The sequence below is a fragment of the Manis javanica genome, chromosome 5, assembly GCF_040802235.1.
Source record: "Manis javanica isolate MJ-LG chromosome 5, MJ_LKY, whole genome shotgun sequence".
Classification (NCBI taxonomy): domain Eukaryota; kingdom Metazoa; phylum Chordata; class Mammalia; order Pholidota; family Manidae; genus Manis; species Manis javanica.
The window spans coordinates 7,332,665-7,359,124 of NC_133160.1; the positions used below are offsets into that span (position 1 = coordinate 7,332,665).

At 45.7% G+C, this 26,460-nt stretch overlaps 1 protein-coding gene across 14 annotated transcripts in view; it reads left to right on the top strand.

The window, feature by feature from the left end:
• The window catches only part of BCAS1 (brain enriched myelin associated protein 1), a 96,080-nt gene that overhangs the window by 8,524 nt on the left and 61,096 nt on the right, over nt 1–26,460 (top strand). For 13 of the 14 annotated variants that reach the window (XM_037006321.2, XM_073236421.1, XM_037006316.2 and 10 more), the window contains 3 exons: nt 870–946; nt 3,673–3,751; nt 24,492–25,063. In XM_037006321.2, coding sequence (XP_036862216.2) covers nt 875–946; nt 3,673–3,751; nt 24,492–25,063 — 723 coding nt within the window. In that variant the 5' untranslated portion in view covers nt 870–874. The remainder of the gene's footprint in view (nt 1–869; nt 947–3,672; nt 3,752–24,491; nt 25,064–26,460) is intronic. The other variant, XM_073236420.1, reaches the window with a different exon arrangement.

Here is a 26,460-nt window from a genome sequence, read left to right on the forward strand (position 1 = left end):
TGAGACGGCTGTGGGGGTGGAGAGGCCCAGAGGCAGAGACTGGCTTGCTGCATGCAGACCTGCTCTGAGTGGACAGGATTCTAGTGACTGACCTGCCACCATGGGAATAAGGTTGGGTATAAACCCTTTCAACCCAAGAACGTTCCAAAGTCATTTCTTTGGCCTCATTGAATGCATAGGGAGGTTGTCCGGGGCTGAAACCCATTGGCAAGATAGTGAGTTTGGGAAGCTCAGTTCCTTCCTTTCCAAAGGGAGATGGTAAACGGGCAGGACGGTCCCGTGGTTAGGAGCACAGGCGGCCTCTGCTTGGATCTTGCCTCTGTCGTCATTAACCTGCCAAACTTTGAAAAGTAAACGCCCTTGTGACTCGAAATCTAGAACGAGATGATGAGGACGTCAGTCCATTTCTCAAGGGTGCGACGGCTACAGGAGGTACAGGAAACATCCTTGGAAAACAGTACAGGGAGCTGAGAAGATGTGAAATACCTGTTGACTTGTATCGAGGCCCTTGAGAGGTTGGGTGGTGATGTGGGTACCTGCCCAGCTCGGTGCCTGCGCTGAGGGGTAGTTACCCATAGTTATCCCCTCTTTTCAACCACTATGCAATCATTTAACACCTGGTAAACACAAACAGTGTTGAGCAATGAAATGCAGTTGAAAATTGGGGCTGTGTTGGACTTTCTGTTGAATATACGAGCCCAAAATATCCTCTCATTCCCCCAAATAAGTACAAGCAATTTGTCTAACTGGGGCTTGTGATAACACACCCATGGTAACCTGTTAGATGTGCACCTGAACTTCAGAGGCAGGAGTAAGACTTTTGTTTGTTCCAGAGCTTAATTTTTCTCTCATTTTTTTCTCTATTGCAGGAACAATGGGTAACCAAATGAGTGTTCTGCAAAGAATTGAAGATCAAGAGAATGACTCGGAGACAGACACATACAAGGTAATGTAGTTCACAGTCACCGGGTTGTTAGCAACTAGCAGGTAGAGTTGGGGTGACAGCAGAGTAAACAGCCTGTTCAGGCTCATCACACAGATAATATTGAGGATGTTCTGCTGTCCCCATGGGAACCCATTGCATTGCACTCAAACCTCCAGAATTCATCAAGGACCTTGTTAAAATGCAGACTCTAAGGCCCCACCTAAGACAAACTGCAGAGCTGGGAGCCTATGGAATCTGCATCTGTAAGAACCTCACAGGTGCAGCCTATTGGGCCAACTTGGTACCTGATCCCTGGTGGGTTTGGACCCTCTTTTCTTAGCTGTGAGTGATGTGGTCTGCCGCCACCCTCCACCTCCCCCAAGGGACACTCAGCAATGTCTGGAGACATTTTTGGTTGTCACAACTCAGGTGGTGCTACTGGTCTAGTGAGTACACGTCAGGATGTTGCTAAATGTGCTACAGTACCCAGGATGGCCCCACAACAAAGAATGATCTGGCCCGAGATGTCAGTATTGCCAAGGGTGGGAATCCCGAGTTTAGATCAGTAATTTGCAGCCCTGGCTATATTAGAATCATCTGGGAAACTGAGAATTCATGAGGCCGGAGTTGCACCCAAGACCCATTAAGTCAGAATCTGTGTGGGAGCAAGGATGAGGTGGGGAACTACTGGGTCAGGAGCCCCTCTTTTAGAAGATTGCTCTGGAGGGCTGAGGCCTGGGACACCCAAATGCCTCCGCCTAGATCTCCAGCTTGTAGCAGAAAGTCTAAAGTTGTATACACCATGTGTGCTTCTAAAATCAGGTCAGTTTAAGACCTGGAGCCCATTTGTGGATAAAGTGAAGGTTCCTGTGGCCAGGATTCTCACCTGGCCCTGATCGGCTGGCTCACTACACACGTGTGGGCAATGCATTGTTATTGATGCTATATAAAGAGCTCCACCCAGTGCTCTGGTGACATGGTGGCACGGCTGCAAGGCTGCAGGAGAGCAGAGACTGGAGTGGTGGCAGCACCAAGGATAGAGACTGAGATGGCTGCAGGGGCAGAGGGGCCCGGAGGCAGAGACCGGCTTGCTGCATGCAGACTCGCTCTGAGTGGACAGGATTCTCGTGATTGACCTGTTGCCATGGGAATAAAGTTGGGTAATAAACCCTTGTCTTGCCAGTGGGTTTCAGCCCCTGGCTAGTTTGCTATGGATTCAGTGTGACCAGAGAAACTGACAGCAAAATGTTCTTGGGGTGAAAGGGTTATACCCAACTTTATTTCCAGGTGGCAGGTCAGTCACTAAAATCCCGTTCACTCAGCAAGTCTGCAGGCAGCAAGCTGGTCTCTGCCTCTGGGCACCTCTGTCCCCACAGCCGTCCTCCAGGCGTCTCTGCCTGCACAGCCGTCCCACACAGCCATCCTCTAGGCCTGTGTCCTCGGCTCTGCCACCACTCCAGCCTCTGCTCTGCTCTCCTGAAGCCTTGCAGCCCTGCCACCGTGTCGCACGTGAGCACTGGGTGGAGCTCTTTATACAGAGTCAACAGCCATGTATTGCCCACAGGTGTGTAGTGAGCTAGTCAACCATGGCCAGGTGAGAATCCTGGCCACAGGAACTCTCATTTTATCCACACCCTTTCACCCCAAGAACGTTCCATTGTCATTCCTCCGTCTCACTGAATCCATAGTGAACTTGCCTGGGGCTGAAATCCATTGGCAAAACACCATTAAAATGTTAATCCCTACAGAAGGAGGGTATACCAGGGAACTAATAGTGATCATATCACACAGGGAATTCCTGCTCAGAATAGAAAGCTGAATTTGAAGAAATGGGCTTCAAAACACTCAATTGCCTACATAGTGGGTGTCTGACTATGTATTAGAGCTACCTGGGAAGCTTTGAAAACTGACGCCCAGCCCCAGCTGAAACCAACAAAAACACAACTTTTAGCCGTAGGCCCAAGCAGTGGGAGCTTCTCAAGCACCCCAAATGTTTCCAAGACTGGGAGCCTCTGGCCTCTGGGGGTCAGGCAGGAGCAAAAATGAGCAAAGCAGAAAGGTGGACCCCGTGGAACTATGGCCATCAATGGCCCGTTCACAGACTGCTGGCTCTGGCTTCATATACCCACAGGATGTTGCAAGAGTCTTATTTTTCATCATGAATTAGAAAATGGTGGTAATGAAATCTGATTTTTAAATGTCCCAAAATACTTTAAAAAAAACCCTGTGCGTCAAATAAATCAAGCATGCCGCAGTATTGTCCCAGAAATACCAGTTGTGACCTCAGGGCTGAATGGAAACATGGGTTTGATGTATAAATTTTATAATTTCTTGGGAGAGTTAATGATATATTTAAGAACACAGGCTTACTTTAAAGAAAACCATTACAAAAATGTAAAGAAAGTCAGTGTTTTCTGTATCGCTCCAGGAGGTTCCCACTTTTAGGAGCTGCTATTCAGTCTTTTTTCTTTTCTTTGCAGTTAACACAGTTGGTACTCCTAATAGTATCAGCAAAATACGATATGCTATGCGAGGTACTTGGCACATAATCAGTATTCAGTTAATGTCAAATATTGCTCCTGTAATTTAGATTATTTTATTCCCTAAATGACCTCTTCGGTAGCTCTTCTTTCAGCGCGTGTGTACTTGTATGTGAGTGTGTGTGTGTGTGTGTATCTGTGAGCCCTGAGGTTCTTCTCTGAGTTCACAGATTCCTGGAAGACTTAACCACACGTGTTCTGTTCCAGGTGGCATCTGAGCATGAGTGTGGTCAAAACGGGATGCCGGTGATCGTATCAACCCGCACGATTCAGCTGTATGACGAAGGTCAGTGCCATGCTGGCAAGGGGGCTGCTGATCCTATGAATGGAAGGCTGGAAGCCACAGGCCCACTTTGGAAACATTTGTGTGGGTTTCCCGTATGTGTGTGCTGTAGCAGTGTTGCAAACTAGGTGGCGTGAACAACAGAAATTATTGTCTTATTGTGCAGGAGGCCAGAACCCCTTTATTTTTTTTGAACTTTTTTATTAAAACCACAGAAAAAAAAATTTGAATGCACAGACAACAAGAAAATGTGGAGATGGCCAAGTAGGGGAAAACAGATTCACACAGTGACAGTGCTGGATAGTCCGGCTAGAATCCATCCTCATGGCCACGGACAAGCCTCGGCCCCTGTTGGTACCACGTCGGCAGGGTTGGTGCCTTCTAAGAACTAAGCAGGGGAACCTGTTCCCTGCCTCCATCTGAGCTTCCTTGGCTTCTAGACGCTATTCTCCCTGTCTTTACAACCTCTTCCTTTGGTCTCTGTGTCCAAATTTCCCCTTTTTTAAGGACACAGCCATGTTGGATCTCATCTCAACCTGGCCATCTGCAAGCACCCTCTTTGCAAATGGAGTCACAGGGACGGGAGGTTAGGGCTTCCTCTTTGCTGGGGCCCAGAAGCAGGGGTCTCTATAATTCAGTGCCTGACAATGCTCATCTCTTCTGAGCATGTCTGACAGCTGGACGAGGCTGAGGACTGACAGCTGATGAGACAAAAGCAAGAGTCAAAGCACTTTGGAGCTTGGCCTTGGGAGTCAGAAGACCTAGGTTGACGTCATGCTCTCTGCCTTACGAGCTGTGGGACCTGGAACAAATCATTTGACCGCTTAAGCCTTGGCTTCTCGTCTCTAAAGTGGGGATAAGAGTACCTACAGCCCAGAATTGCTGAGAGGATTAAAGGACAGCATTCATGGAGCACTTTACATTCTATGTAGCACTTAGGAACTCCCCAGAGAATCTAGGAAAGTACACAAGACAGCGGAATTTTCCCTGCACGAGGGCAGTTTTAAAATGGGACAATATATTTATCTATTTTATTTTATCCTGTGGCATAAGACCATAAATTCAGTGCATCAAAAGTGGGTTCTACTTTGTGAAGAATATTCCATTCCATTCCATTCCACGAGGAAATACGGTCTAATGATTGAGGGTAAGAACTCCAGAATCAAACTGCTGGGCTGCCACCTACCAGCTGTATGACCTTGAGCAAGTAATTTAATCTCCCTGAACCTCAGCCTCCTTGTCTACAAAGTGGGATAATCATAGTGACACGTACAGCGTAAGTGTCAGATTTAATAAAAGCACATATTTCAGTGTCTGCCACAGAGGTAGCACTCTATTAGCTGTCATCATTACGGCTCTAGTTACTGTCATTTGCACGTGAGATTCTGGGCTTCAGTTTCCTCTGCTGAATGAGGAAATGAGTCATATCATTGGTTCCAGAGGTTTTAGAATTTCCTAGTGTAAGGGAAAAACTGTTGCCCATCTCTCTGCTCCTCACAGCACATCTAATGTCAGCTGTGTGGGTTTTCTGTGCCAAGCAATTCTGTGACGCCAGCTGGGTGTCCACAGTTCGGCTCAGTTGTAATGCTGTCTGCCTGGAGTTGTCATCAGGTCCCATGGGCTCCGGGCACAGCCTCACAGGACTGCCTCCGGCTTCAGGTGCCAACCTCCACTGGTGGGTCCTCGGGTTACCCACACCTTCTGTCCTACATGGCTACCAATTAGGTAGTCCCATGACTTCCTCCTCACATTCAATCATTTGCTGGAATGGCTCACAAAACATAGGAAAATGGTTTATTCACTAGATCACCAGTTTATGATGAAAGGATACAACTCACCAGAGTCAGCTAGAAGAGCTCCATAGGTCAAGGTTTGGGGGAGCATCCATGGCCTCTCTGCAAATCCCCCCATCCTCTACATGTTCTCCAACGCAGAAGCCTTCTGAACCCCACGCTTTAGGGATTTTTGTGGGTTCCTTTTGACATAGGCATGGCTGATTAAATCATTAGCCATTGGTGGTTAACTCAATAGCCAGCCACTCTCTCCTCCCTGGAGATGGGGGCGATAGGGGTGAAAGTTCCCTGGCAACCAGGGCCCCCTTCCTTAGAGGCTTCCAAAAGTCACCTCATTAACATAAATGCAGATGAGGTTTAAAAGGGCTGGGTTAAGACATCTTCATGGCTCTTATCAGGGATGTTTTAGGAGCCCTGTGCCAGGAACTGGAAAGAAGACCAAATAGACATTTTTCATTCTATGTCACAATAATATCATGCCTAAGGAGTTTATTACATACTTAGGTTTCAGGTCCCATCCCCTAGCCTCTGTCTGGAATAATAGCCTATGGTTGGGGCCTGGGTACCTGAACTGTTGGAAGCTCCTGAGAGGATTCTGATGCACAGCCAGGATTGGCAACCACTGGATGAGGTGATGTCCCCGGCCTCTTCCTGCCTTTAAACCATGTGGGTCAGACTTACACTTTGATGCACACAAAACCAATCATACGTACAGCAGCAGCCTTTGACGAGAACAGTGTAAAATCTGAGCATTGAGATGCACAGGCTTTGAAATGCAGATCATTTCATTTTCTGTAATTTGCAAACTGTAGGTGTGTGTTCTCAATAAATTCAGAGGCATTGAGAATCTAAAACACCCTATAGAAATGGTTTTCTTCATCATCCTTATATTTATCAGTATTCCCCTATTTTTAATAAAGGATCCAGGGACAAGGAGCCCGTAAGAAGAAAAACATAGGAAAAAAGTTTGAGAATTGAGAAAGCCACTCTCTCTCTCTCTCTATTCTCCCCTCTTTTCTCCATTTCTCTCTGTTCCTCCTCAACCTCTAACATTTGTAAGCATGTCTATGAAATGTCTTCCTGGAGGAAGGGAAGCAGGTAACAGAAATGACGAAGTCTGGAATGGTACACTGCCCGTGCATGACCAGGGAAAAGAGAATCCTATTGGGTGAGCCGTGGGTAAGGTGGCCCGCAGCCCCAGTACCCTGAAGCCTTGCTTGCAACTTACTCAGCAGCTGCTGGAGAACCTCTAGAGTTTCCCTGCATCCTTGAGAGGTCAGGATTCTGCCTGTCACTCATCGACAGCTCTAGCCCTGTGCAACTCGCGTCGGAGTGAGTGGCCCATTTAATGAGGAAGGCTGCTTCTTATCACCCCAACACTCTTTTCCCCCAGGATACTGACTAAGTTAGAATTTTCAGTGCAGTTCTTAAGGGGGCATAAAAGATTCTGGGGGGCCTTTTTCAATCTCTGGGACAGAATTCGCTGACCACGTGCTTTGATCACATCTGTATTTGTTTCTGTTGGTCTCTACACGTATGTATACACATAAAAAGAACCGTCACTGGAAAAAAAATAGATGAACGGGGTTCTGGGTGACTATTTCCCTTCTTTTTATCCCTACTTTCCCCACTTGATTTTCTAATCTAGTTGAAGCACTTCCCTGGAATGCAGGAGCAGCTCCTCAGGAGGCTAATTGAGAAGCAGTGGTGGCTCGTGGCTGAACACTCAGCCTAGGAAGCCAGCAAGCTACGTTCGAGTCACGGCTCTGCTATGTGAGCTCAGGCAAGTTTCTGAGATGGATAGATCTCATCTATAAAGTGGGAGCCGTCACAATGGTAGGACCAAGCTTCTAGGAGAGCTGTGAAGCTTAAGTGAACCGATACACCTAAACCACTTAGAGTGGTGTCGGGCGTGTGCTAAACACACGAGGAAAGTTGCTTTCTCTGTGTTGGATATAATGTTCATCATCATCAAGTCTTTCGTTGTAGTTTGAACTTAACTGTACGATCTCTGTTATCTCACACAACTTTTGCAAACGTAAAATCAGATGTTAAAATGTTGCTTTTCTCCATCCCCTTATACTTTTTGAATTTTTAGTCTTCCAGATACCATGTGGGAGATGTTAATCAGGCAACAGTCTTCTTTTAAATTGATCCATGAAATTACATCTTGTTTCCTCTTAGAAGTAAACATATTTCATGCATTGTTTTTTTTTCTTTGTCAAAGCAAGAGACCCCAGGGAATTTTGATATCAAATGAACATTTGTTTGTACCGGAGTACAACTCAGGTACATTGAGGATTGTCTCAGAAGCTTGGCAGTATAATTCATCTTAAATAACAGTATCTTAGAAAATCAAAGCCTCTCATTTTTATTACCATATTCTATTTCTAACTTAATTTGCCAATGTCAGCTGCTTTTCGAAAGTCTTGTTTTGGGGAGGGCTGCTAATGAAGGTCAAAACCACATGCAATGTGATTTCCTGCAATGCCTTCTAGGGCTGTTTATTTTCTTACAACTTTGAGCTAGAGGCTAATGTGTCTGGTCAGCCAAAACATAATTATTTAAACTCATATCTTCTACTTCTCTCTTTGTTTTCCCGGTAGATGCTTGATTTTAATTCCAAAATAGCTAAGGAAACATTTCTAATAGAGCAAAATGTCCATCTGCAGAACGCTTGAATCAGTTAGGGCATATCTACACGAAGGTATGCTCCACAGTGTAAATAAGAATGAAGTACTGCCGGAGGAAGCTATTACGCTAGGAAAAGGAAGCCAGACACAGAATTCAATCTACTACATGATTCTGCCTAAATGAAATTGGAGAAAAGGCAAAACCACCGTGACAGAAAGCTGACAAATGTGATCGTATGTAAATCATACCTCCACCAGATAAATCCGATTTTAAAACACTAGCAAGGCACAACGAGGTCTTAAGAAATCAACATTGTCAAAAGCAAGTCATATCAAGTGAAGACAGAAAAAGTTAAACTCAATAAGGATCTTTTCTATAAAACAAAAAAGGATCATTTGATGGTGTAGTGGGGTGTGTTCTGCTCACCGCATTCCATTGTTTTGCCTGAACTTGACGAGGGAGGAGAGTGGGGAGAGAGGAAGGTATTTGTGAAGGGCAGCATCTCTTAGCTGGTTTATCACGCTGTCCCACAGCCCCTGTGCACAGCCCAGGCGAGGGGACCTCAGGAGGCGCTCACTGACGCCTCGCCTCTCAGCTTCCTGCCCACGTGTGGGATGTGTGAATGCATTGCTTCTCATTGCATCAGACAGTCTGACGTGGATCCCGCCTCCCAGCCTCCGGTCCATGCCTCCCGGCACATCATGCCTCCCGGCACATCATGCCTCCCGAGAAATGCAAAGATGCCCTGTGTGCTCTGCTTACACCCAGACTTCGGTGAAAAGTGGAGGAGGGACCAAATCTCTGATGGTTCCGCGGCCACGCAGTTACAAGGGACAGAGCGTGTGGTCCCTCATGCCCACGTGCAGGCCAGACCCAACCAGCCATCCTAGAAAGAGAGCACATCATTCCATTTAGAAATACTTTAGTGGCAGAGAGGCCACACCCCCATCAGTAGTCAGCCATCACCTCTCTGCCCTGTCCGGTGGGATAACGGCAGCCACTGCTCACCCCCTCCATCCAAAAGGTAAACGGAGAAGGTACAAGCTAAGCCCGGAAGTCCTAGGGAGGAAATGCCAGAAGAGGCTTTTAACCACCTGGGGAAAAAATAGTTGTTTTCTAGTTTATTTTTTACAAAAAGATCCTAAAGAAATCACAATATGACAAGCATTAGCATGTACCCAAGCTCTGTGAGAGCATAGATAATGCTGAGATGGTTCACTTAGCACTTTCTTCTTCAATAACAAAAAACACAGGGTAAGAGGCACAGCTGTTACTGAGGGGGAGCCCCAGTCACTTTCTGGCTAAGGACTGGGAGGGAGAAGAGGGCCCCGGGGGTGCGGCAAGGGGTGGACACCGGAGCCCAGAAAGGGAGGTGAGCAAGCAGGACAGCTGATGCTACAGGTGGCTCCCAGGACCAGATGACCGTGTGGATTAAGAGCTAAGTCCGAAGCGGGTTTCACAGGATGCAGGCCCGAGACGTCTCGGCTGTGTTACTAGATGCGGAAGCACATTCTGAAAGGCTGCTTTTCGGCCCAGCATGCAGGTGGTGCAGAAGTTTCTTTAAAAAGGAGGAAGAGGGAGAGGAGAAAGAGGAGGCATAATGCCTCATTCAGGGCCAGCACCCCTGTCTCCCACCCCTGCGGTTCTCTCTGGGCAGCGGAAATGTGCACTGGTTGTTTTCCCGTGACTCTCCCGACTGTGAAGTGGAGCAGCAAGAGCCCTCTCACCCACGTAATCCAAAGCTGAAAGTGAGGGTAGACGTTCAGCAGATTTGGGGAAGGAAATGTCTATAAACGCTTTTAAATGCCCAAGAACAGCATTTCTCAACCTATTTTTTTAATCATCACTCCTGCCAGGAGTCCTGATTTCCCTAATCACTCCCCACCCCATGAAACTGTCCTATCACGGGTCCGTGGGATAGCTGCTGTGTATGACGTGTGTCTGTGCTCTATTCCTCAGTCCCCCGGGACGTTTTTGTGCCATCTGGGGCAATGTTGCCCCTTTGGGGATGCATGCCCTAAGAAATGAAACTTATTTATACTATTTATTAATTTATTAGACTCAGAGTAAATAAGTGTCTGTGGTGCACAGAACAGTGGCCCCCTGCTAGACACCCACATCCTAACCTCCAGAACCTGGGGCACATCATCTGCCATGGCCAAAGAGACTGTGCAGATGTGATCACGTTAAGGATCTTGAGATGGGGAGATGAACTTGGGTTACCCGGGTGAGCCCAATATCATCACAGGGGTCCTTATAAGAGGGCAGCAGAGGGTCGGAGCCAGAGGAATGTGAGGATAGGCGCAGACGTCACGGAGAGCCAGACTTCAGGAGGCTGCAGTGCTGGCCTTGAAGGGGAGGAGAGCCTGTGGGCAGGGAGTGCAGGCGCCTCTAGAAGCTGGAAAACGCCAGGAAGCAGGTTCTCCCCTAGAGTTTCCAGAACTTGAACCGTTGTTGGCTTTTGACCTTCAGAACTGTAAGATAACATATTCATATTGTTTTAAGGCACAGAAACGGTGATTTGCTCCAGCAGCAGTAGGAACCCACTCAAGCTTTGGAGCGCAGCAGACCTGGGCTTAGTCCTGGCTCTGCCACTCGCTGCCTACCTAACCTTGGCAAGGGACTTTGGGTTCTCAGAGACTCGTCTGTGAAATGGGAAGAATCATAACTTAAACCTTGTAGGGGAACTGTAAGAACGGCGGCTGGCACAGACTTAACGTGACAAAATTGCAGAGACGGAGGAAGCTAGACTCAGAGTCGGTTACCATGCGTGTCCTTCGCCAACAGCCTCCTGTCAAATTACCTGACTGGGTTTTCGCACCTGTGTATGTACGGCTAAAACCTCACTGATCTTTGGGGAAATGAAAGTGCCTCATTTTTCTCCTCCTCTGATTCCTGTCTATCAAATTTATAACATTATTTCCCTCCTTAAAGAAAGTGTTCAGTCCTCGCTGCTGATGGATGGCAGGACCTCATGCGTGATTTATCTGCCCGAGCACATCATTTTTCAGAAACAGAAAACTGCCTCTGGTCCACCTGGATAAGAAGTTTCTTAAAAAGTGAATGTCTTCCCTTTTTGTTTCTAGTCAATTGTTCATAAAAAGGAAGAATTTTGCTTTTTTTAAAAAAAAATAAGTGGAATCATCTTTTTGGATTGAAAATTCTTCCTTGAGCAAAGTGCTCCTGCCCAGGCTCTAATGCCAGGAATGAGGCCAATAGTGATGCCTGGGCAAAGTGTCAGGGGGAGACCCAGTGCCAAAACTCACAGCTACCTGATACGGTGAAAAATATGAGACCAACATGTGTGGCTGGGAGGGGAGCTAATAGATGTGTCCTTTCAGCATCCACCATTCATCCTTGCTTTGCGAATCTGTTTCTTCCCCTCAGATAAAATCCCCTGAGAACAGAGCATTTGCCGTCCTTCATTGATGCAATAGTTCCAGAGCTTGGATAGAAGCCCAAGGTACACAAAGGGCTTGGAAATGGTTGAATGAATTAATGGTGGAATCTCAGACCAGGGGTCATGGAGGATCTAGAAAATGAGGCTGACGAGGGAGGTTCTGGATCCCAGTGTGGCAGCTGCAAGGATTATAACCCTAAATCAATGCTCTTTTGGAAGAAAGGACCATCTTTTCCAGAAGGCCTTGCCCCTAAGTAGGCGTCGCCTTAGGTCTCGCCAGCAGAGTTGGGTCCCTTGGCCCCACTAGCCGCACGGGATGCTGGGAAGCCAAGCATCTGTGTGGGCGGCAAGTAAAGAATGCAGGGCGGGAGTGGGTTGGCTGGTGGAGAGGCGGCCACCAGCGTCTGCCAGAGTGGGTGGCAAGGAGTTCCAGCTGAGCAACCCAAAGTAGCACAGATCTCTACTCAGGCCTTTCAAAAGACATGAAAGGGGCCTAGCTCATTCCCTGAACTCCCCTCCTGTCATCTGGCTGTCAGTTTCTCACCTCGCAAGCTCTGAACCCTCAGCTCTGTATGCGGAAGCCCTGCTACACACCCGTCCAGGCAGGCCTTTCCCTTCCTCCTTCCCCTCCTGCGCATGGCATCCCCTCTCAACAGAAGGTAGTTACAGAACCTTCTCCGAACCAGCTCTCCAGAGGGCCTGATGGCTCCTTAGGGCCCCTCTACCTCCCAGGAAGAATGCAAGAGTCCCTGGAAAATCTAATCTCCTCAAACTCCTAGTGCTTTTTCTCACCGGAAAACGTAGTGGGGAATTTCTGGTGGATAAAACTATCCTCTCTGTCACACTATTGTGGTAGACAGCCTCCAGACAGGCACACTCCTGCCTCCTCCCCAAAGAATCCATATGCCTCCCGGTATTCACACCTCTGTGTAGCCTTCTCCTCTTGAACGGGGCTGGCCTTATATAAGCAGTACTACTAGTGGAAGGGGTGACACACCCCAGGCTAAGCCCTAAGAAGCCTGGCAGCCGCCGCCTTCATCTCTTGCAGCCGGCTCTGGGGGAAGCTGTCCACCACGTAGAAGCCCAGCTGCTCTGAGCCTGCCGTGCTGAGGGGGAGCCCAGGCTAGTCACACGAAGAAGCCGTGTAGCAAGGGAGTGAGAGATGCCTCGCTAGTCCCCAAACATTCCAGCTGTCTCAGCGCAGGACAAATCCCTGAGCTGCACAAACATTTGCAAATGCCTCCAGTTCAACTGGTATGTCTTTAATTACCTTTTTTGTTTGTTTGTTTGTTTACCAATTACAGAATATCGTAAGGTGTCGATATGCTATGACTCATTCAGTTATAGCCCTGATGTTGTGCATTCATTTTTTTTCCCTCCAAACAATGTTGCAATAAATATTCTGATATATATGTTTTATCTTTTGCATTTCAGACAGTTTCTTCAGGAGGGAAGCTGTGTAATAAGGAGGGTAGATTAAGTGCTTTTGCGCAAACCACTTGGATTTGAGGCCTCCACCTCTTAGCAGCTGTGCGAGCTGAAATGAGGGATTGCACTTCACCTCAGGGTGCGATGAAGAGAAAATAAGATACTACTTGCAAATCCCTTTATTTGGTGCCTGAAACAGTAAATGAAGGCCATTAAACTTTTGTAGACTCCTGCAAATAGTGGCTCCCAGTTTTGAATGCACGTTTAGTATCACCTGGGGAATTTTTTAAAAATCCCGGTACTTGCCCCACCCCCCCTTCCTGAGATAATTAAGTTAGAAATTCCGCAGGGTAGGACTCAGGCATAAGTCTTTCTCGGGTTTCCCTGGGCATAAGTATTTTTAAAGCTCCTCATGTTCAGCCAAGGTTGACAGGCATCTGGAATGCACTTAAGTAAAACATTGCTAATTCACATTTTTCAAAAATAAAACAGGGACATTCCTGTTTTAAATTCTTTGAGGCCTTTTTTGTCCCTAATTATGGCTGACACTCTGGACACAACTTTTTGTTCCAGGAGCGTGCAGTCTGATTTCATTAATGTCCGTACGGCTGCTGTTGAGAAACACAACCCGCTCCCCGCCTCTCTGCACTGAGAAGAAAGCAGCACACACCTAAGTATACAAAATCAGCTTGGATTCAGGAACGTGAGCAATATCCACCTGTCCCTCTCTTAAAGGGAAGAACAGGACAGCCAGGGAGAGACCAAGGGAAAACGTGAAAAACAGAATAAAGGGAAACAGTACTGTCTTGTGACAACTGCATGTTATCTCATGTCTCTTCCCCAGAGTGCCTTTTAACCAGACCTTAAAATGGAATAAACACACCCCAGTTGCAGTCCAAGGAGGGGACATTTGTTTCAAAACCTGCCAACACTCTCATTTAACAGAAGTATAAATAATAAATCAGTGAGACCAAAGAAATGGTAAGGGGCCCTACAAGTTTTTGGAAGTTTAACAATAAAAGCAATATAATAGTGGGTGAGCTCGGATACGTGTAAAGCATTACCTCAAAGACCAAATACTTCTGAGGCTCAGAGATGGAACATCTAAGCAGAGTCCAGCTCCACCTGCAGGCAGAGAGCTGTGATGGGTGACAGGGAAGGAGCCTCTCCCAGACCAGCAGCATCCCTTCACTTCGAACTAGTTAGCCCTGCAGATTCCAGGGCCGCAGCCCAGGCCTCCTAAATTCAAGGAGTGCACCTTGAATTCTCACAAGCCCTCCAGAAGATTCTGGCACTGCCTAGGCACAAGGACGCTGCAACTGGTACCTGGTGTGGGGCTTTAGGAGATGGTGACATTACGTGGAACTGGATACCCCCTGTGCAGACATGGCTGCCCTGTGGGAATTCCTCCGTAGATATTAAGGTATTTCAATGAAAGCCTGATTTTAGTATTTTCAAATGAAGTTTCCGAATTCAAAAAATCTAAATTTTCAGCTGTACAAACACCGTGCTGGTCTCATCAGCAGGCCTCACAGGCAACCTCAGATTCATCGTGTTTTTCTCCCTTCACGTCTCTCAAAGATAGCTTGCTTGCTTCTATCTTTTTTCATCATCATCATTACCATCAGCATTGAAATCTATAGCCAACTCTGAGTGGGCTTGCTTGGCTCCTGGGCTGCCCAGGCATCCTGCTCTTGGGAATGTGCTCCTGTGTGTTTCCCACAGGGAGGGACCGTGTGGGTGGGACGTCACCAGCCATCCTGTCCCCTTTAAAGCTGCCTGTGTGGTTAATTCATGAGTCCTTTTGAAAATGACCTCTGAGAGGTACAGTGACTCCAGGTGACCTAATAGGTCAAGGTTCTGAGCTTGCTGAGCAGAGGGTCAGATTCTGGACTCTGGAGGTGCCCCCGGGGTCTTGCTGCTCCCCGCAAGATGCAGCCCATGTGGCCCACGCTCGGTAGCGAGCCTGCCACCACCCCTGGGTGGCCCCAGGCAAATGGCAGATGAGTGAACTGTGCCTTCAGTCAGCCTTCGATGCCTTTTAGACCTTTCCTTGCCTTTGATTTTTTCTTAAACTTCCCCACCCAAACTCTGCTCCTCACCTCTGTCCCCAAATTTCCTTCCTTAGAGGCAAACACCCTACGGTCTCTTGTGGCCAGAAGTATTCCAAGTGTGTATATGTTGAAATCTTCTCAACACCATTTTTTTTAAAGCAAATGGGAGAGCACACCATCCGTACAGCTGGTCACGGCTTTTTCTCACCATAGGTCTTGGAGAGTGCCCCTGCCTGGGGCGTAGTTCACTGTATGGACAAATGACAGGGGACCAGGCCCCTGTGGACATGGGGTTAGATCACTTCCGGTCCTCTGCCACAATAGCAGGAGTCCAGCAGTGTGTATGTTCCCTATCTTTGTGCCGCTACACAAGGATAACCTTCTAGAAGTAGAAACGAGAGCTCACCAAATTGGTGAATTTCAACCCTTGGTATGTATTGTAAGTTCTCCTTCAAGGACATTGGCAGTGATGCGCCCGCCAATGGGATATGCAGCTGTTTCTCCTGTTCTCCCCCCACCGCAGTCACTGCGTGTCTCCCTTTTCACCAGTTTGGTAACTGGAAAGCTAGTTCTCATTGGAATTTTATTTCGCTTGAAGTTTACAATTCACGAGGTTGACCAGTTATAGTTCCCTGCTGCGAACTGTTTGCGCAGGTTTTGTGTTGGTGTCTCAGGCCTGTGTTGATGTTTGTTTGTAGAATATCTTTTCCCAAATTGACATGTAATGCACATATTATAAAATTCACTTTTGGAAAAAGATACGATTCAGTACTTTTTGGTGTCTTCAAAAGGTGGCACAACCATCCCCGCTACCTAATTCCAGAATAGTTTTGTCACCCAGAAAGGAATTGGTTGAGCAGTTTGCTTTCTCTCTGGCCCCCACCCCACCCCTGCCCTGCCAGCCCCTGGCCACCACTCATCTACTTTCCATGTCTATGGATTCGCCTTTCTGGACATTTCCTATAATCAGAGTCATACAGTATGTGGCGTTCTGTGTCTGGCTTCTTTCACTTAGTGTATTTTCAAGGTTCACCTATGTTGTAGCACATGTCAATATTCCATTCTTTTTTGTGGCTAAATAATACTCCATTGTATGATACGTCACATTTAATTTTTCCACTCATCATCTGATGAACTCTTGCGATGTTTCTACTTTGTAGCGATTATGAATAAAGCTGCTGTTTGCATTTGTGTACAAGTTTTTGTGTGGACGTAGTTTTCATTCTCTTGGTTATATACCTAGGAATGGAATTACTGGATCATATAGTGACTCTGTGCATAACGTTTGGAGGGGCTGCTAAATTGCTTTCCCAAGCAACTTGCACCAGTTTGCATTCCCACCAGCAAGGTGTGTGAGGGTTCCAATTTCTCCACATCCTCACCAACATCAGTGACTGTGTCTGTCTGATTAGGGCCACCCTAGCGGGTGTGAAGTGGCTTCGTGTTGTGGTCTTGATGGTCTTTCCCTGCTGACTGAGGATGTTAAACATCTTTTGATGTGCTCATTAATCATTTGTGTCTACTCTGGAGAATATAGTGCCTTCTTGTTTTGACTGCTTTTCCCCATCCTCCTTCCCTGAGCCCCTTGTCCCAAAGTACTTTCTGGCTAACTATTCTCAGTGCCCTGGAGTTCCAAGCTAAAAACTGTCACTCATCAGCAGTGTTCTATGTGGCACAAATTCGTCCTACCCCCACCTGCCATCTCCAAAGCTTACCCTCTGTGTGCTAACAGCTGAGGGCACTAACGGAATGATATATGACCTTCCCTGTACATGTTTAACATTTAAAAGGTGCATTATATTGTATGTCTCACCAATGTCCTTGCTTCTTCACGTCCTTGCCACACTCGGGGGAGGGAGGAGAGACCCTATATCACACTGTGTTCGGAAATGCGAATCTATAGAACTTTTTTGGGGAAGTGTTGATTTTTAATAGTAAATGCTCATTAATTTGGGAAAAGCAACCCTACATCTGTGCATCTATTCTGTAGAAATAAAGCACTAGTTCAGGAATTTTGAATGTGGACATTTATCCCAGCGTTGTTTGTAATAGAAATGGAAAAAAACTCTTTGGGAGCTGTGCAAATGTGCATTGATTGGGCAATGGCTTCAATATCTTTTAGTATATCTATATTAAGGAATATTATGCAGCTATTAAAAATTTAGATTTGGGTATACTGACCAGGACGGATAACTATGGTTGTCTTAGTCCACTCAGGATGGTCTAACAAAAATACTGTGGACAGGGGGCTTTAACACCAGCCATTTACTTCTCAGAGTTCTGGGGTGAGAAGTCTAAGGTCAAGGTGCTGGCAGACTTCTCCGGTTAGGGCCTTCATCCCCAGTCATAGGAGGTTGTCTCATCATTGTGTCCTCATGTGGTGGAAAGAAGGAGACAACGCTCTGGGGTCTCTTTTATGAGGGTGCTATTCCCATCCATGAGGGCTCCACCCTCCTGACCTAATTACCTCCCAAAGGCCACACCTCCTCATACCATCACAGTGGAGGTCAGACTATCAGCATATGAATGTTGTGGGGATGCAAACTTTCACTCTATAGCAATAATACATAAAAGCAATCAAAACCTGTACCTAATATGATGCAAGTGTCATTAAAACCAACAAGGACAAATACAAGCTCTGTGTGGGCGGACCCAGAAAGCTTGCATGTGCTTGTGTGAGCTGGGACAATGTTTGCAGCTGTGCTGAGCTGTGGCTGTTAGTTACACGGCAATGAGGGTGAAGGGTAGAGGCAGGGAGAGAAAAGCATTGAGAGATTAATCGTTTGGGTAACATTAATCATATTAAATGTGTATTTTATCAAACAGAAAAAAAAACCAAGAACCAACATCAAACATCCTATGTGTCTTTGAATGACAATATTTGCCCATGTTGGAGCAAAGCTGATTTTGCATTTGAATTCTACACTTTTGTAGGCCTATGAATGATAAGAAATACGTGGGTAAAGTGGCGAGTGGCAATCATGAGGGTCATTAGTACAGTCTTGTCCTGTAGTGAGGGACAGTTGCCACTGACCTTAGAGGATGCTTTCATGAGTGCGCCAGGTAGGCGGGCACCTATTCTGCCTACATAACATTTGAACCCAGCCTTGTCATCTCAATGTTCAGATGTGTGTATCAAGCTGATATCAAGAACTCTTTCCCTATGCCCCCCAAACCTATTCCTTTCTTTCATTTATGCTAGAATTTCTTGGCAAAGACATCGTAGCTTTTTAATATTGAGATGGAAAGCATGAAACCTGATTACTCAATGACAGTTTCAAATCTAACATCTTCCTTCAAGCATAAGCATCTGCCACATGAATCCTTATTTCAAGACCTTGAGCACAACAAATGCATTTTCACAACGCAGAAAGCCTCGGTTGTTTGAAGTGTCATTTGACTCGTGTAGCAGGACTGCAGAAGGGTCATTTTTGTAAAACCTTCTGAGGTCTCCATCAGTTTTCCCAAGGGCCTGTCATAATCCTTTGGTGTTCAGATATAACGCTCTTTTGAGGAACTTAGCGTGTCCTGATCTACTTTCCCATCGATTTTTCTCTTCTTCATTGGTGAGCTCCTTTAACGCTGCTGGATCCTCACATGGGAATAGCCATGTGTGTGACCTGAGCCGTTACTTTACGTGACTCTGATAACTTCTGTATCTTCTGCAAGGTTTGCGATCTCCCTTTGCAATGAAAGCGGACTCTATTTCCACTTGATCCTTTATCCTGGGGAATCAGGATGTTGACACACAGGGCAGCGTTGCACAAGAAGGGATGTGCCAGTGAGGAGTACCTGTTAGAAGTGGACATTTTGCTTGTGAATAAAATAAGATGGCAGTTATGCTTCCCTCTTGAACCTTAAGGACTAGGAGGATTTGGACAATGAATTTTTAGAAGAAAAGAACGCTACCTCTGCCCCCACCGTTTATGACAAAGCTTGCTATCCTCACTGCTATTACCCACGTGGTCGATGAGTGCTTGCTGTGCCCCAGGCTGGGCTGCCTTTCCATGAGCCCGGATTTAATCCTATTGAACACTGCTGGGGGCACTGGAGATGCATCAAAACAGACCAACTCATGGTCCACCTGGGGCCTCCATTCTAGTTGGAGGTAACGAGTAAATATTTCAGAGACCACGCCATGCTCTGCAGAACCCAAGGCATGAATGGGGGTGAGTAGGAAGGATTATTTCCTAGAGGATGGTCAACAAAGGCCTGGCCTGGGGCCTGCAAGATGACAAAGGAAGAGCTTAGGGGAAGCATCCCCAGGGAAGGAGCAACCAGTGCCAGGGGATCCGAGTGGGATGCAGGTTGGTGTGTTGAGAGCTGAGAAGGATTCAGCATGAGCTGAGGTTCTACGGGATGTAGCCCATGGTAAGGTTTGGACTTGATCCTCATTGTGACAAGGTTCTTTTTGGGTAGTTTTATGCAGACAAATGACAAGATCTGATTTTTATTTAAAGAAAACACACAGAAAGTCACATACCAATGCTTCCTAGATGTGAGAAAACACAGGCTTTTTTCTCTTATGCATTTCTTTTTTCGTCAAGATCCACAAATTCTGTTAACCAAACTCTGCTTTGTTTCTTTCCTCTGTCCCTCTCTCCTGCCCTTGTGTCTACCCTACGTCAAGAGTTGGAGTTTTGGAATCTGGCAAACGTGAGCTCAGCTCCAGACTCCGCCATGTATGAGCAGGGTGATGTTAGAAAAGTGACTTGACTTCTCAGGGTTTCAGTTTTCCTCCCCGTAACTTGGAAGGGATGATGGTACCTAACTTAGCAGATCTGCTGTGATACAGAACTAAAATGCTTCTTACTATATACAGCATTTGTCATAAAGCCTGTCACTTGGGAAGCCTTCAGTGAATGTTAACTGATTATTGTGTTTACCACTGAACCAAGTGAAACTTTTAGCTTTGGCCCATGAAAAAGACAAAGCAGAAGCCAATCAGTCCTTCCTCAGGAGCAGTGAATGTTGTAACACAGATGTGTGTGTGTGTGTGTTCTTTAAACATACAATAGAGGTCTGATGGAGCAGCCTGTCTTGACTAAAGATTCTTTGTGCTTAGAAAAATGATAAGCATTCCAGAAGTTTCTCTGGCCCAGATATTAGATTTTTTTTAAGGAAATTAATTCATATCATTACTATTTTTAAAAGTCTTTCCAGAACACAGCCTTGTAGGTTAAATCACTGGAATGATTGCCTTCCTTATGACTCATTTTTAGGAATATAAAATATCAATTGTAGTAGTAATATATAAATATAACAAAAAACAATTAATATTTATCAAGTGTCCACCACATACCAGCTTGTGATTGGTACCTTGTAGGGAGAACTGCATTTAATGTTCACAATCACCCTTTGCAGAAGGCACTATTTTCTCACCCATTTGATCAGAAAATTGAGGACTGAGAAAGAAAGGAACTTTGCCACATCGCAGACAGATCATTCTTGTCTTATGATGGGGCTATGTCCCAACAAACCATAGTAGGTTGAAATTATAAGGTGAAAATTCATTTGATGCACCTAGCCCACTGGACATCAGAGCTTAGCCTAGCTCAACTTAAACATCCTCAGAATACTTACATTAGTCTGCAGTAGGAAAAATCATCTATCACAGAGCCTATTTGATAATAAAGTGGGGACTATCTCATGTGAGTTATTGAATACTGCATTGAAGATGAAAAACAGGAAGGTTATCTGGACAGGATGGTGATCGGTGTATCGGCTGCTGGCCCTCGTGGTCGTGTGGCTGCCTGGAAGCCGCGGGTCGCTGCCCTGCCCCCAGCAGGAGAGAGGGATGGACCACATATTTCAAGAACAGTTTCTTCTAAATGTATGTCAGTTTAGCACCATCATAAAGTCAAAAAATTGTTAAGTCGAACCATCATAAGTCAGGAACCATCTGTATTTAATATTGTGGAGATAAACCCAGGTCTTCTGAGCCACAATTTAAGTTCTTAACAATTACACTAAGATGCCACTGGAAATAAGTTCCCAATCACTCAGTCACAAAGATAAAATGACTTTCTTTAAAACACACACACACAGTACAAAATATCTTTTCTGCATTAAGGAGATCAAGATTTTCAACTCCTAAGTATTTGGGAGCTGTCTTTTGCATTCTTACTTGATTTCTTTTTATCTTCCTTAAACTCTTAGACATTTTTCTGTCATGGAAAGTAAAAATCTCTTTGGTATGTCATCTGCTTGTCTCCTTTGTGAGAAAAATTTTTATTGAAACCAGATTTAAGGTGGCTTCTCCCAATATTTTTCATAGGAACTGAGAGCTTAGTTCCAGCTGTCCAGAAAAAGCCTTTTGTTCTTTCCTCAGTAACACGAGGAAGATGTGTAAATGAGCCTCATCTTTTCAAGAGTATAAAACCTATAACTCCAATAGGTTGTCCTCCTATTCATTCACATAGAACTGAATTTGTGTATGTATATGTTTTAGAATATATTTTGTTCTGATTGTTTATCTGAAGTCTCAAATGACTGTGTTCTCTTTCCCAAAGTGAATTTTTTTCCTTTGCTTTTGCTGAGAGGACAAGGTGTCGGTGCCTGGTTTTTAAATTTCTATCTAGTTCCCAGAACTCATTTCCTTTTTTTTTCATTCTTTTCATCCTTCTTCCTTCCATACTAAATGCCTCCTAGACAGACTTGAAGGGCCCGGAGACAACCCCCTGAGGAGAGGATTGACCGCTACTCCTTGACAAGTGACATAGGTACTGACCAATTCCCTGAAATTCTTTCCAACACAGCTGGTCCAAATGCTATCACTGGGCATCTGCTCCCTGGACCTCTCGGTTCTGCTTTCATCCATGTTGGTTCTCAGGCAAACATGATGTGATGCGACGGTCAAGACCGCTGGTTCCAAATGTACCCCCAACAGGTTCGCCAACCCAAGCACAAAAAGTGTGACTCTCAGGTTGTCCAAAGGCATAGGATTTATGTTTATTAGTCTAGCTTAGGTAATTTGCTCTTGAAGGTAAGCATTTTAGCAAGGGAAATTGAAGCTCCAAATGATGGACTTGAGTAGGCACTCATCAAGTTTGGGGGGGCAGAACTTCACGGTCATGCAATGCCCCATCTAAGAAGTCCTGGTTCTTACAAGTTGTTAAAAACACTTTACCCATTCTCTGCTCTCAAGAGCTACGCACTGCATCTGCTGTAATCTCTGAAGTGTAACCTAGAGACCTGGATGTAGGAAATGTATCCTTTATCAAAGCAATATATTGTCACTTAAAAAAAAAAGTCTATCCATGGGCAGATTTTTTTCCAAAGACTTGTCTCTGACTGTAACAGTCTTACTACTAGTTCCTTTGGTTCCCAGGCAGAGAATAATAAGGAAGACAGGAAAGAGACTGAAAGAGATCAGTTGATGCTCTCTGCATTTGGAAAAAGCCCTTCCTTGTTCTGAACCGCTGCATCTCCCTATTTGTCAACAGTCCCCTCTCCTCCTGGCCTGGACCATCCCAGGATTCATTGACATTCGCCCTGATACCTGGGCTGCCTCAATTGCTTCCTTGGAATCCTGACCATCCATCTGCCCTTCCTTATTCCCATTCCCTCCCTCCCTCAGGATAATATTTGCTTAGAAGGTATATCCCACGTTTGTACAGGCTGACTCCCCTGAAGTCCAAGTTTAGGAGGGAAACCTACTGCTTGTCCCTGGATTCTGTACTGTTTCTTCTCCTCTCCTCGATACTTAATGAGGAGGTGGTCATTCTGCACAGGAATCCAGCGAGCTTTCTCTCCTTTGTGTTTATTCCTGACTCTACACACTGGGAGATAGAGGAGTTTGGCAAAAACGACTGCTGATGGATGTTGCGTATGTTTCTCACTCATTTTAATTAGCAATATAAGCCATATCAGACCAAAAGAAACCCCAGTTTTCCCCTTTCTCTTTCTGTCTGTCTCCCTGCAAACAGATTATTAAGGAGTGGCTGACTACAAATGTATAAGCAAAATGCAGTGTTGGCAAAGGAATGGACAAAACCTTAAAAATAATCATGGTGTCTGTCAAATTATTAAGCCCCTGTTTTGAAAAAGGCAGTGTGCCAGATCCTTTGAAGGAGCTTCTCCTTTAAACAACAAACCTGCAAGGGAGCTACTATTATTTCCATTTTATTTTAAGGAAGTTCAAAGATTTTTAGTGACTTACCCTGGGTCACAGAGCTAATCAGTAGAGAGCCCTGACCTTTAATTGTGGTTCCAAAATTTGTGGCATATCTTTTTTCCCAAATATTGCACTGCTTCATAAAAGGGACTTAGAAAAGAAAGCAGTTCAGCTAGGTCGATGCAGAGGTCAAAGCAGAAGGAGGTGAGTGCTGGGAAGAGTGCCCTTCCCTGGAGGAGGCCCAGCCTGTATCCGCATGTAGCCTTGGACAGCTAACACCACCCCGCTGATTCCAGGCGGGCCTGGGGCCTGATTTGCCTTCCTGTGTGGACATCTGTTCTGCCAGCCTTCAAATGGGAAACTTTTTGAGTATTACTTTAAAAATCTAATATTCTTACAGCCTATGCTAATCTAGGTGTTCAAGTAGAGAAAGCATGAACTTTGGCAGCAGATTTCTGCCCATAACCAGACTCTGCTACATAACCAGCTTACTGGGCTGCATGGAAAGGTGGGGCAATATCTCTGGCTATCAGTTTTCTCACATGAATGATGACGGAAGCTAACATTCACGATATTTAGTGAGCACTTACTAAATTCCAGGCACGGTTCTGGGTGCTTTTTGCATATTACCTCATGGAATTAGCATAACAAAATTATGAGGTAGGCTCTACTCTTTGCTAAATTTTATCAGAAAATTGAGACCCAGAAAAGTGAAGCATCTCATACTTAAATAGACAGTCTATCTCAGTGGTTCTCAAACTTGAGTGATTTTTGTCCCCCATGGGCCACTTAGCAATATCTGGAGACTTTTTGGGTTGTCACATCATGGGGAACTCCTGGCATCTAATGGGTAGAGGATGCTGCTAAACCCTGCAGTGCGTAAGGGGGATGCCCCACCACTTAACAAGAATAATCTGGCCCCAAATGCCAATAGTCCCAAAGCTGAGAAACCTTGTTGTGGCTCTAGAACCCTGGCTCCTAGCCGCTGTCCTGCCTCCCAGTGGACGTCCTGACAGCTGGCTTCTCACAGGGTGCCTCTGATGATAGAGGATACTTCACATGAGTGTCACCAGCACAGTGCCTGGTGTGTGTTTTCCAACAGCTGGCCTCCTCCTCACTAACCTTCTGCTCCTGTAGCCGAAGAAAAGCTGGGTCAGAGGTCATCTAGATGACTGGCTCCTGCTTTACAGAGTGACCGGAGGACCACCGAGTCCCAGCTGGCATTAGGGCCTTTGTTTATGAAAGGTTTGGAGTCCATCAGCCATCCTTGCATTTCCTCGCCTGATGGAATAACCACTGTTCATATTTGTGTTTGCAGTCGATTTGGGAATAAGCATCAAGGAGGATAATGCAGCCACTTCTTCCCCCAAGACAATGGAGATAAGCGCTGTGGCCGATGCCAACGGAAAGAATCTTGGGAAAGAGGCCAAAGCCGAGGCACCAGCTGCTAAATCTCGCTTTTTCTTGACACTCTCTCGGCCTGTACCAGGACGTACCGGAGACCAAGCCACGGATTCATCCACTGGACCAGGGAAGCTTGATGTCAGCTCCAATACAGCTCCAGGGAACAAAGAGCCGAGTGAGAGCCGCGGACTTCCAGCAGCAGCTGCACAGGGGCCCGGCCCCGATAAAAGCCGGGGGCCCGCCCAGGCCGCAGACCAAGCCTTCGGGGCCACCTGGGAAGCAGCGCCTCTGGCCCCTGAGTCAGGGGGAGCAGCCCCCTCCAAGCCTAAGGACTCTGGCTTTTTTGACAAACTCTTCAAACTGGACAAGGGACGGGAAGAGGTGCCAGGTGACAGCCACCAGGAAGCCAGGAGCACAGAGCATCCAGACCTGGCTCACAAAGTCCCTGGATTATCAAGGCAGCCCCAGGATGTCCCTGCAGAGAGGGTAAGTACTGAACAAGGACACCCCACTTTGCTCTTTCTGCCAGCTCCAGGGATGGGGGCATGGGTGGGGTGAACGGTTACACGCACACACACTCTGCCCTACAGTCACCCAGGGGCCCTGACAAGGTATCAAGCCATCGACCCCTCTGGAACGAACAGCACACACAGCATCTCCCATGTTTCTGTGAGCAAAAACATCTGTTGAAGAACAATAACAGCTGTGGCATCTGTTTTATGTAAACGCAAAGAGGAGGTGAGGTACATGCGGATGAATCCGTCCTTCTATTTATCAAAGGTAGAGAAAGACAGGTCGTATTTATGATCAGCTAAGTCTGGAGGGAAAGGCATTTAGCAGATAAAAATGGTTCCTGAAGATGTACGTACCCTACCCAGTATCAGGAGCTCCATTTCCGTAAAGTACGTTTAAAGGCTTTTGTTAACACATTACATTTCCTACTTTTCATGGCCTGGATTGATCTCTGTCTTTGGTGTTGAAGTGTGGGTAAAGTATAAAAGAGCTTTTAGTACTCTTTTATGTACTAATTATTTCCCAACAAACTGGAGTAAAACCTTTGTAAAAACTAGATTTTTTTTAAAGGAAGTATCCCAAATCAGTTGCTTTTATTTCCTGTGCAAACAAAGGCAAGTTATTTGATTTTAAAAAGGGCGTTTGCTTTTAACCTTGAGAGTTTGTATTTCTGGTACAGAATTCTTGAATGAAGAAGGAAATACAAGCTGGCACATTGTAGTGTAAGACACTTGTAACCTTAGTTGTTGAGCTTTAAAGAACAGTGGTTTTCAAAATTTGGGAATAAAGTCAAGCGCCTCTAGTTGAAGTGAGAAACAGGGAAAAATTAGATGGGCTCAATTTTTGATTACATGGTCACATGTTGTGGCTGTCAATATATTTGCCTTGATAACAACTAATTGCACTGCCAGTTTGCTAATAATAATACTGGTGGTCATTTATTGAGCAATATTTCAAGCTCTGTACATATATTATTCTCATGGAGAAAAAGTATCATTAATCTGCAGTTTTAATGTATCCCAGGTGGTATCAAGAATTATATCATAAATATTATACCAGCTGAATTTTCTCAACAGTGAAAATTGGGAAAAGGTAGAAAGGCTCATGTATTTAAACTCTTACTATCAGCATTCTTGCTGTTTCTGTAAAATTGTACTCTAAGAATTGATTTTCAAATCTTTTAAAAGTTCAAAAAAATGTCCTTTAAATGCCACTTCCCCAAATGTACCACCTCAGGAGGCAATTGAATAGCTTTCTGCATAATTCACAGTAAGTCTTGAAATGCATCCAGGCACCAGATGTTTTACAGGGAGTGACACTGCCAGGTAAAGGTGAGGTGAGGCAAGACCAGTGGACAGGACAGAGTCCCT